The sequence below is a fragment of the Haliaeetus albicilla genome, chromosome 3 (assembly GCF_947461875.1).
Source record: "Haliaeetus albicilla chromosome 3, bHalAlb1.1, whole genome shotgun sequence".
Lineage (NCBI taxonomy): Eukaryota > Metazoa > Chordata > Aves > Accipitriformes > Accipitridae > Haliaeetus > Haliaeetus albicilla.
The window spans coordinates 61,286,083-61,298,430 of NC_091485.1; the positions used below are offsets into that span (position 1 = coordinate 61,286,083).

The following is a 12,348-nucleotide window of genomic DNA, read 5'->3' on the forward strand; positions in this document are numbered from 1 at the left end:
TCATACAGCAGCAAAGCAATGGTTTCAAGCGGCATAGCTGTTAACTTAGTCACCTGAATTTTACTCTAAGTGAAGTCTTTAGATCCTGTCTAAAGTCTACTGCTTTAGGCACATCCACAAAGCCATACATAGGCTAAAATATCCAGCAAGACAAAGCTGCCAATAGAGATTGATCAATTAACTAAATGTGAAGAAAAGTAATGAGGAGCATCAGCAAAAGCTGATCCACTGAACTCACTTCAAATATTGTTCTGATAAAAGCAATAAAGCTGATTAACACATTCTCTGGGAATTCAGAGGTATGCTAGCAAATGTTTTCTGAAACCTATACTGGCAAGGAAGCTCATCTCCCAGAAAGAGCTCAGTGATTTTACCCAATGCTATGGAATTTATTATAACTTAATGAACCAAAAACCTCCGAGGACGAAAATGTGAACAAAGAGTACAGGAGATTTTCAAAACAAAACATTTTCAATGAAGACAAAGGAATCTTGCTGGATTAAATATTCAAATTAAGTAAAAATCTATACAGTAGTAAGGCCAGAAAGCTTGAATTATTTACACAGTTCCCAGCCAAATCCTCTTTAGGTACTACAAAACACAGGCCCAACATTTGCGTACCTGGATGTAAAACCAAATGTGTATCCCTACTGGTTTTCTGACTGCAATACAAAAAAACCCCTAAAGGCTGGGTTTAGGGTTGAGGGGTGATTTTTGGTTGGGGGGGGGGGGGGAGGAAGGTTTTCTAGGACGGAGTTCACTTCTGTGGTATAAGTCCAAAAATGCATTTGATTTCTTTCTTCCACGCCCTCGGCAAAGGGACCACATCCCTACCTACCTGCAGATTTCTGCACTCAGGTATTTTTCCATTGCTTTTTGTTTGCTTTTGTTATGAATGCAAATTACAGGGCTCAGTAGCATCCCTCACTACCACAAATCTTCATATACCGTCGCCTCCGCCTGACCGCTGTGAGCCAGATCAGTTATCTTCATCCTCTGGCTTCTGCACCCAACTCCCTGGCCTGAGACCATAAATCCATCGATAACTTCCACCTCAGCTACAACAGAACAGTTTGTTAAGTGCAAGGGGATCAATAAATCAGACCCTAAGCCCAGTCCACTACTATTTCAAGTTAATTACAAAGGGATTATATTTTCCTTTAACCCAGTACCTATACAAAATAATATTTTTCAGATGAACCAACTATTCAGTTCCCTCTCCGTGTTACACAGGAGTTTGACTGAACCAATTTTAACCACAGCTCCAATCAATATGATCCCTCATTGCAGCAGGAGACACCAGCCGTTCAGATGCCTTAGAAAAATCCCCTCCAAAATGGACGTAGCAGCAATATAAACAAGTGTGGGTGCAAAGGGGATTTTCAAATGTTCTTTTACTGTGTTTATGAATCTCACAAAGCTGCTCTGTATCGGGAGTGGGGGGGGAGAAAGCATAAAAATATTAATCAGTTACTTATCTTCTGACATGTTCTGGATTAACATCTGGTGCATGTGCAAGTGATGAAGTATGGCATTTGCCACAAAAGCTTATTTAATCTTCTATTCCCAAATTGGGCAGGGAAAATTAGCACTCTTAAAAATTAAGTTTCCAGATCCAATTCTTTTCGTTAAAATAAATTGCCAACATTGTATAGGCTCTCTGTTCTATTTTGGAAAATGTTTTTTGTCTGAGAAAAGACTGATCCTAAGTAGATTATCTATGGGCTGTTTCCTACCACTTTTTGTCTCCCCTGCAGTATCTTACTGCCAGGGTTTAGTAGACAAGTATAGTCTAGGTTCAGCTGTTTTATTTCTCCTTCTATCAGTTCAAACTGAGATAGCTCACACATCTGTTTTATTTCTGAAAGTACTGCATAGGAAAAGTGTCCAGCTCATTCTAATCAAGCATAAACTTTCCTATAAATAACTAAGGACCTAACGAAACAATTGTTTGGAGGAAATGAAAGTGTGTTTAGAAACTCAAATTCCTCTATACTATATGCCTGAGCTGTTCCAGTTTGAATGTCTTCCTGACAGCATGGATCAGTTGCTCTAAGATGCTGTCCCCAGAGTCAGCAAACTGAAACTATAGCAGGAAATCCAGGTATTAACATCATACTATGTGCTAATTATAAACCATCATTTCACATTCTGACATTATTCACTTCTAACCTCTTTTAACTAAATCACGTATTTGCTTTCTAATCACAGTTTGACAGGAGAGAGTGTCTGACACAAGACAGTGAAGTGATCTTTAATAAGACAGCAGTTCAAAGATTGCAGCTTTTACGCCTAGTAACGACCTTAGTTTGATTTGCTGCTCCACAAAGAAGTTGCGGAGTTTCTGAAAAAAGATGAAAACTTTAAATCACTTAAAAAGGCTTCAAGTTCCTGACTTGTGTTCTGGTTTTGGCTTCTTACTTGAAGTTAGATGCTAGCCATTTTGTTTTGCAAAATTTCTTTCCTATAGCTACAGTCTCTGCAAGCATTATTAAATATTTTCCACCTTCTAACTTTTCATTTTAAAATACCCTGGAGTTTTGTCTCATGATTACTACCAAGTCAGACATCATGTATGCAAACATACACTTGAAATTGGATGGACATTTGAACTCATTTTGCATGCAAACTTTGTTACTTGGTTGGGTTTTTTTCCTTAAAATCTGAATTTTTGTATCATAGAACATTGAGGTATCCTACTGCATCTCTCAGCTCACTCATGAGGGGTTTTTTTTTAAAGCAGCATCAATATTTTTTTTAACTAATTAAACATTAGCTGATAAGAAACTAACAGAGACTCCATGAAAAAGCTTCTGAGTCCACTCTTTAAACAACAACAAAAAATCTTGTATTTATTTCCTATGAATTTTTTTTTTTTTTTTTTTTTTACAGCAGCATGTGTAGTTTTTTCCCTGCTCCAGCTAGACGAGAAAATGACTGAGGCAACAGTCCCTTCCTTGCAGGCTCACTAACGTGAAGGACAGCGTGGATTACTGTTACTTTTTGAAATGTTTTGAATACCCATTGTGTATCCTGTTTTTCTGGCACTAGACAACTTCAGAGTTGCCAAGACTTGCCATTTATTTTATCTTAATAAAGAATCACTAAGCCAAATCTTGACTCCCAGCAGCTGATAATTTAGGATTACATTTTTAATTTCCAGCTGCTGTCTTTTGTCTATCAGGTTGTTATTTTTCATTATTATTTGCTCTTTTCTTTCCGTGACAGCAAATCCTTCAGATACGATTACCAACTCAGCAATTTGCCTGTTTACTGAATAAGATCTTTTGCTATTGATTACCACAACGACTAAATCATACACAGAAATATCACTCGTCGGAAAGCCAAGTACTGCTCTACTGTACAAGATGCTCAGCAGACCTGCAGAAAGCCTGGCTAAACCAGACCAAAACGGTTCTTAAGGCTTAAGCAGGTTCTATGGAATACATTAATCACGTAGGTAGGAGAGGCTTTGCAAATAACTGACTTTGCAGTAGAGAAGGCAGTTAGCAGAAGTGGGGAGGCTAGGAAGATACAAACCTGCACATCGTAAGTCCCATTTAACAAGACAGGCCTCTGGGAATTGATGTCCTGCAGCACCCCTGAAAGCACAGTGCGGTTGACTTTCTGGAAGTCTTTGGAGTGGCTGAATTGCACCATGTTGTGGAGAGCCAAAATTTTAGTGTCGAGCTCAGCATCCTGCCTGGTGCGGTTGTGCAGTCCTAGGTGGTACTTGCGGAAGTGTTTGATGAGATCTGTGGGGTCGTTCCCATAGTAACCGTATCCACAGATGTTGCATTTGAAGTCCTGAAGCTCTGGAGACAGAGGCGCCGTATCTGGGTTATCATTTACCAACAAATCTGCTTTAGATTTGTTCAGCCTTAAACCCCCATCTGAAGGCACTTGTGGGTTTTTTGAGGCCATGGGGACTGGGCTTGAGCCTTGGCCATCAGTTTGACCACTTTGCACTTGCACTGTTTCATCTGAAGCTTTTGGCGACATCTGATGCTCCTCATTTGTCTCCGCTGCATCTCCTGACGGGGTACAGACCACATCTTGGGTGTCATCTGCATCTGATTTTTGAGGAGACTTCAAGGGCTCACAGATTCCCCCAACAGCTGGAGATGAGAAAGCCAGCATATTTCTGTCTGTCACCTCATCATGAGGGAAGGATGGAACATTTCCTCCCTTATTGTGGCTTTCATAATTGAAGCCAGCCTTTTCACTCAGCACTGAGCTTTTCAAGTCCTTTTTAATGCTGGAAGATGGCTCTTGGACATGCGTGCAAAGTTCCTCCTTGTTATTTAACTCTGCCGCATCACCCTGGTCAGTGTTTTCTTGCATCTGCTCTGCGGAAAATTCTTTTTTCCTTCCAGACTCTTCACTTTCAGTACCTGTAGACTCAAGGGTCTGTACCTCACCTTCACTAGCAACGTTTCTTAGAGGGGGGTTCTTTTTCCGGACCATATCTACCACAGAAAAAGAAAAAAAAAAAAAAAAAGAAAAAAAAAAAGAAGAAAAAAAGCAAAAAACCCTATAGAATTATTCAAGATATATAACAGATTATAAACCTGGCACTTTTTAAAGCATTCTGGACTATATGAATAAATCAACTTTTCAGAAAATTTTTGTCAAACAGGATTTTAGACTATGCAAAAAAATTGAATTTTACATTTAAAAAAAAGATCACACTGAGACTGAACTTAACTAAAAAGAGATCGTTAAAGCCTACAAAAATGCTGCTATCAGAGTGAGTGAATTACAGGTTTCATTATCTTTTCAGAAGATAATGGTCTGGCAGAAGTAATTTTAAATGAACGCTTCTTTTAAAATCATTTTAAAAACTAAGGGGAAAAATAAACTTCTGCAATCTAATGTTCATACACTGTACAACTACATACAACATAGCTTTGCAAAAATACACCTAAAAGACATAATCAGGAGAACTTAAACAAGTTATTAGGAAGGAAACAGACTTAGGAGAGTAACTAACTTGAGGTTTCAGAGAAAGTACTTTTCCTAAGCAGGTATCAGTTTCCCTATAGCAAAAGCTCCCCCTCCTACTGCCCATAAACTTCAAACAGGATTATATAGATATGCTAGAGTCTGGCCCCATAGTCCATTATTCATGTAATTAGTTCTATTTGCCAAACAAAGAGAAACTAACTTTATTAGGAAAGCTGTTGTCAATAAAATTTTACAGGCCTGGATCCAGACATTTGACATTGCTGTGTGGCTGAGTCGGGATCTACCCTGAAAACACCTGGAATCCACATGGATCTAAACAGCCGAACCTTCCTCTGCTCAGTCCTCCTTGCAGACATAGCCACTACTGCTGAATTTGCAAGTACGCTTTCAAGATCTGTTTAAGAAAGCTGAGACAGGACAGCAATAAGGATCAGAGAGAAAGAAGGAGTCTGCCACTGCTGCGGTAGCTGCTAGTGAACAGGGGGGATGATGGAAGAACAAGTAATCAGACTATGCAGGTACTAAGCCAGATTCCTCATCCGCTGCGCATCTTCACCTTCCCTAGCCTACTTAGAGAAAACATATATATGAAACTTCCCTGCACTCTCCACTGTGTGGTTCTGGATTTGATATTCATCATCAGCTGGTTTGATCCATTTGCGTTCACATGCTAGCTATGGGCAGAAGACAGATGTGCTACAACTTTTTCTGTGCTCTTATCTTTGCCAATGCTGTATACGATGATGGATGTTTCTCCTTGCCAAATTGCGTGTGGTCCGGTGGCAGCAGTCTGCAGTACCACACAGGAGATGGGAGCTGCAGACTCAAGCCTGAGCCCCCATTCCCAGGCCAGCCACAGCCGGGTGCCTATGGAGGCACTGGAGGATATATATTGCTCTGCAAAGGGAGGACCACCTGGCAATCTGGGAGCAGCACTGATGTGCTCCAAACCGTGCTGTATCCAGACCTTTAAAAGCTGTGGATGACCTTCTCAAAACAGTACTTTGAGAAGTACGGCTGGGGACAGAGGTTAAAAATAAAAGAACAGGCGTCTGTACATCCTCTTATTTACATCTGCTCCACATGAAAGGGCACTGTATGCTATGTTGATAGAAACAGACAACTTCTTAGGGGAAGTGTTCAACTTGTGTCTTGGGCTGGCTCTGTTGTCTTTGTGGTTGAGCTGATCCACAGGCAGCATGGGCTACAGCAAGACGGCTTTCACACAGAATGCCAGCTCGTGTTACAGAAATTTTGACACTCCGTGTGGTCTTAATAGGTTTCTTAAATGCCTACTGTGATTCCTTACTGTAGAAGACACACACGCTTGGGAACCAAGTGTCTTCTCTTTAATGTCAACCACACCTACCAGGATATGTATGCACTGAATTTTACTTTTTTTTTTCCCCCCAATAACTTCTGAACCATTAAGTCATTCAGAACTAAGAGTAAAGAAAGATGTCCTGTTGTGGTTAAGAGAACTATTACAATACAGACTCAGCCTACTAAAACAACATGCGCACATATATAATTCAAGGTATAAAGACAGTCCTCAGCCTGTTAGCATTACTGCTTCTCTGTGGGACTTCATGAATGCTCTTGGTTAACACACACTAAAAATATTTGTGAGCATCTCTGGTAGGTGTTCAGCTAAGTCTGTATTTTTCTCCTGGTTACACATCCCAGACCATTTTTAAAATAACTTCTGTTTAAATGCAATCCATGGCAGAGGACAGAGAAAGGAGTCCTGACTACACAGTGAAGAAAAATCAGAAATCGAGAAAGTAAACATCGTGACTGTTACCTCAGTCAAAATTAAACAAGACTACATGCAATGTTTTAAAATGTTTTTGTTACAGATATTTTTGGCAGATAAGGAAAGTTTAGAGATTTGCTATCTTCATGGCAACTGACAGAAGAGAGTCAGGGAAAAGGACAGGAAAAAAAATCCCTATAAAGCAAAGAAAAGAAAAATCTGGACTGTATACAGGCTAACTAGACAGTACTTCAGATATAGATACTTTGGTTCAAATTTTCCTGACATATCTGTGAGTCTGTGTGTTAATGGAGGGGAAAAAAACCAACCAAAACATATCTGCCTAATGGAGCTTTTTCATGCAGTATTCTACACTTGGAGAAAGAAAGGAACAATAACATTGATTTAAATATAAAAACTTTCTTAAGTTGAATTTAAAAGTATTTTCCCCTCTTTTTTTCTTTTAGCTTTTGAAAAATCATCTGTCATTTATTTACTTGATATCCACTCAAGGGGACGGTAAGAAAAGACACAGGGCTGTTGGTTTTTTTTTGTCGCTGAAATTCCACCACTATCATTTTTCAGAGACATATTATGTAAATAAAACTACATTTGCAATACTCCTAAATCGAAGAAACCATCCCCTAGCAAGTCGTAAGTTAGATACAGAAAGAATATAGTCACTCTGAAATTATTATCTCTAAGACAAATAACAGATTGCACAATGTTTTATTGTGTGCCAAGAACGTTTTCAGTTAACAATTTCACTTGAAAAAATGGATCACATACTTGTAAAATCATACCCAGCATTGACTTCATAAGGCATGTGGCTTTAGAGTGCTTTTTACAATTATTAATTCTATTAGTCAACTAGCAGGCGGGCTAATGCAACTGTCTTAGAAGATGCACGGAAGACACAGAAGACATTTTGAGAGCTGATCTGTATATCTGCAAAACAAAACAAAAAAAGGTTTTCCTTCCTAAATTATGCATTCAAAATATGGTTTTTTACTTAAAAACATTATTATGCCTATTGTACATTCACATGCATCTATTAGTGGGCACTATACCAATAGTGGCTGCTGTTCTTAACTTCCACCAAGCATGATAAATCCCATAGCTGCCGCCTTCTCAGACACACATGCTCTTGCACACATATACACACACACAAAGAGAGACAAAAATTATCTCAGAGGTGATGTTCACCAAAAAAACAAGTTTAAAGTAAGTGTTGAAAACAAGCTGGATAAATGCTGTAGAAAATAAAAGTGCCTTAAAAATTCACACATATTAACAGGTATTGCACATCATAATGGGACTGGCCTAATGGGACAGATAATGGAATACAAATAACTGGTTCACATCCAGTCTGCAGTCAGCAATTGGAAGTTATCATCTGCTGGCTGCCTCGAGTCCCACTTGAAACAAATTTAGTGGTGTTACTTTACTTGTTAGTGGGCAACTTCCCACATCTCAAAAATGCCATAGCAATAATAAGCACATTTGTTGGGTATTAGGAAAGAGGCCAAGTGATGAAGGCCATTGGGACTGAACTACCTTTTCACCACTGGAAATGGTGATCTACCCAAAATAAAAGAAATACAAAGCCTGATGTGAATGAAAAGACTTCTCGAGCTGAGGGAACCCTGGAGAAGGCCCAGATTGCAGAACTTGTCTTTGGGCTCCGTAATCCAGGTTTCATTATGCTAAAATTACCTTTAAACCATATGATTTTTTTTTTTTTTTTTACACCACTCTCAGCTATTTTACAGTGGAAATAATGCTAATAGCTATCTATAGTTTCCCTCAAAACCAGCCAAGGCTAGTCTACATGATTCACGCATCTGCGAGATACAGACTTTTCTGTTCAACAACCACTCACATCAGTTTATCCCTGGAAGCAAAAAGTGGAAACTTCTGCTAAAATCAGTTTGTAATTCAGGATAATGAATTACCAAAGTGACTACTGTAATTCTTTTAAAAAATAAAAAGCAAATTCTGATAACCAATAGTTTCTCATGCCTGGTGAAGATAATGGCTAATTACTTGCTGATCCTCAGCTCCTGCAATGGGTCACTGTTGTTACTCATTACTTTTACTGAACGTGACAACTTGTCATCAAAGCCCATTGCAACAGTATGCTTGTTGCCTTGTGCTTGCGCTGCAGGTTTAGGTCAGATCTTAGTCATATGCTCTTTTTAACAGAATAATACATTTAGGAAGATGTCTGAATTTTGTGAGATGCCACTGACTAATCTTTGTACAAGTGGATGCACAAGCAGACGAAGAGCAATCTGAGTCAAGGGTCCATGAAGACTGTGATATTATCAGTCAGTATGCTGCAGCAACAAAAAGTTAAATGAAAATACGCATTTATATTCAACGGGCTCAAGTAGGACCTCTTTGTTAAGGAATAGTAAAATTAATATTTTTACACTCATATATATTACACACCCACACACAGATATATAATGCACATACGGCGCTTAAACATCAATCATTTTGCCAGAATAATGCAGCAAAAAATCATTAACTCTCAGTGTCTCAGCTTAATATATGTCTAATACTTACCTATCTCACAGGAGTGTTGTGAGGCTTAATTAATTAGTGACTGTAAAGCACTTTGTGATCCTCTAATGAAAGGTGCTACATAGCACAAAGTATTATTAAAATCATTAGGACCACAAAAAAGCCCTGTGGAATTCCAGCCTACACTGTCTGTTGGGGTTGGGAGTGATCTTATTATTAAATGGAGACCGTCAGACTAATTTTCATAATTTTTTCAAGGTCTTTTTTTCTCCCTTTGCTGTTGTGATAGCATGTTAGTAGCTAGAAATTTAATCTTATCATCTTAATAACATACACTCATGTAGTTTGTTACTGCAGGGCTAGAGAAGAGAGCAGGGCTTTTGGCACTCATCTGGCTTTCCCTTTTAAGAAAAAAAAAAAAAATTGAGAGACATATTTTGACACCTTCCCACACTCCACCCCACCAGGACAGCTGATCATGTGAGATCGCAGGATACTCACTATAGCCGCATGGGAAAATACTGCTGTGGTTTTAATTTCTCCCTCTTTTTTTTTTCTTTTTCTTTCACAACAAAAAAAAAACAAGGCACAAAACAAAACCCAGCTTATTACACATAAATAGGCTACAAAGACTGTCTGCTGTGCTTTATATAAAAAACCCTTAAGTATTCAAAGTGTCGGCTTCTATCAAGCACATAAAGTCCTAACCGATCTGGAGCCTCCTCCCCACTCTCCATCTTAACAATTGAGCAGCTGTAAGGCACACGAGCTCCAAAGCCAGAAAGCTCCTGTCTTGAGAGAGTGAATTTCTGGGAAACCGTCTCCGCGGCGGGCTCCGTCCCCAGGGAGCCACCCCGCACCCAGCCCTCCGCCGCAGCCCGTCCCGCCAGGCTGGCCCAGACCTGCGCCAAGCACAACCAGAAAGTTAGCAAGCTAATCAGGACTGCCCACAGTTCAAAGACCTGTATGTTTTCCAATTTATGCATTTTTAAATAATTAATAATAATCTGTAAATACACTGGAAACTCCAGGTGAGATTGCTGTCTTCACTGAAAATTGGATTACATTAGATGCAAACTACTCCCAGACTCAGACACAGTGGTACAGGGCTGGCTAAAGCTCCCATCTTTCCCCCTTCCGTCGTGGATACTTGAACGGTGAAATGACAGGAAAGAGACGTGTACAGCTTCACATCCCCACCGTCTCCGGCCGGGACACAGAGCTACAGGCAGTCATACAGGATGCTCCTCTGCCAGCTTTGCTTGTGGTTCTCAGAGCAAGCCTGCCTGGAGACAACCAACACGTGGTCCTAACCTTTCTCTGCTGAGAAGGGAGGGGAAAAACAACCCCTTTTGTGTAAGGAACTCAAGAATCAGGCCCTAAACCCTGGGAGGGCAGAATAAGCTTAATGACAAGCACAAGACCACCTCCTCCCTCATTGGCACCAGTGTCTCCAAATACACCACACAAGACAGGGGACATCACAGCTCTAAGCGAGTGACAAACTGATTCCAAGGGACTTTTTAAGCTATACATATTTTTCTACAAGCCCTAAAACTGCATGGCCACTCCTTCCTGCATGAGATTGCTTAGAGTAGAGCATGCCTCCTCAAATCACCAAAATTTGGCAGGATCAGACATTGTATTTGGTCAAAATGTATCTGCTTGCTCCACTGAAATTATGATGGCTTCATCAATCTAGAAAACAGAAGGGGAAAATCATGCCTTATACGTCATACTAGTAGAACATACTATTATAGCAAAACGCTGTTGTTTTTCACCTCCTCTCTTCCTCTTCTGCATTTTCAGACTCTTCAGTTTGGTCCCTTATCACCAATTTGCCAAGAGGTTTTTGCAATTTTTTTTCCACAAAGTTTACAACAAAGAGACAAGTGAAAAAAAGCTGCAGTCTGTTCAAGCTTGCTCCTTCCCATTTACATTTACTTTCCCAACATTGATCATTCTCAAATCTCTAAAGGTGCACTTTTGGACATCTTAAATCCTGTTCAGCTACAAAGCCTCATCACCTTCAAACAACTCTCATCAAACAAATTTCTTATTAATTCACATCAAATTAATTCAAAGCGATCTTTTCTATTACCATATGCTTCACAGCACAGCACAGCACATAGTAGTAGTCATCTAGCCACTGGAGTAAATCTAACCTTTTCTATGGGTATAAAACAGACACTTGGTCATTTCAGAGAGTTGAGGAGTGGTATTTCAAAATAGATTGTTTGAGCCTACTTCCAGGTACTTATCTCATTTTAAGCTCACTACTGGGGTAATCACACAGACACTTTCAGGAGAAACTGAAGTCAAAAGGTCATTTGTCTGAAGAGGCAACACGGGGTGGAATATTACAGTATCTTGCAACCAAAATGAATAATTCTAAAACTGCTTTTAGTTAAGGGTACCTGAGCATGGCAGTTTGCTGCTCTGCACTTCTTACTGGCCTGCTGCAGAGAGCTTGCTCCTACCAGACGTCCACTGCCATGCACCCAGGGTGGGGGAGCCCAAGAAGGCAAAGATTCGCTTTGCCCTGGCTTCCAATCAAGCATCTAAAAATACTTTGTAAACACGACAACCTGTTAAACCTCAACGAAGCCTGTGAAACACGAAAATTAATATCACTGACATTTTACAGATAAATAAAATTGTCTACGGAGAGATGCAAAAATCAGGGTGTTCAAGGTGATGTGCAGGCAGAGCTCTTAGCTAGTGACTGAACTTGGCTTCTCTTGATGTCCAGGCCCATATCCCTCTCCTGTATGTATTTCAGTAGAGAACGTGTCACCCTAGCACTTGGCAAAAGGCCAAGATCCTGTAATTTAATAAGGTACAGAAAGAGCACGTTGTGCAAAAGTCTAGATGTTCCAATTTATCATGATAGTTATGGGATAAACTGACATTTTATTTGTATGTAAATTAGTCTCCAAAACAGCATAAAAAGGCCACGCTTTCAGAGAATATTGTGCCTTTGCTTCTCTGTTCTGCATTTATCTAAATTCAGCTTTGTGTATTAAAAGTAGTTTAATTTTTATGTATTGATGCTGCTTTGCATGCTCCCCAATCTGTTGTTATTGCACCTCAGA

At 39.7% G+C, this 12,348-nt stretch overlaps 2 protein-coding genes across 11 annotated transcripts in view; both read right to left on the bottom strand.

Moving 5' to 3' along the window:
- Nucleotides 1-12,348, bottom strand: part of TRPS1 (transcriptional repressor GATA binding 1) — a 223,056-nt gene that overhangs the window by 175,484 nt on the left and 35,224 nt on the right. For 5 of the 10 annotated variants that reach the window (XM_069779929.1, XM_069779939.1, XM_069779930.1 and 2 more), the window contains exons 2-3: nucleotides 7,514-7,672; nucleotides 3,541-4,469 (exon numbers count right to left, since the gene is read on the bottom strand). In XM_069779929.1, coding sequence (XP_069636030.1) covers nucleotides 3,541-4,469; nucleotides 7,514-7,550 — 966 coding nt within the window. In that variant the 5' untranslated portion in view covers nucleotides 7,551-7,672. Of the gene's footprint in view, nucleotides 1-3,540; nucleotides 4,470-7,513; nucleotides 7,673-9,587; nucleotides 10,134-12,348 lie in introns of those variants that run through there. The other 5 variants (XM_069779938.1, XM_069779937.1, XM_069779936.1 and 2 more) reach the window with 4 other exon arrangements.
- Nucleotides 6,168-12,348, bottom strand: part of EIF3H (eukaryotic translation initiation factor 3 subunit H) — a 532,299-nt gene continuing 526,118 nt past the window's right edge. The window contains exon 9 of the mRNA XM_069779941.1: nucleotides 6,168-6,181. The gene's annotated coding sequence lies outside the window, so the exon portion shown is untranslated. The remainder of the gene's footprint in view (nucleotides 6,182-12,348) is intronic.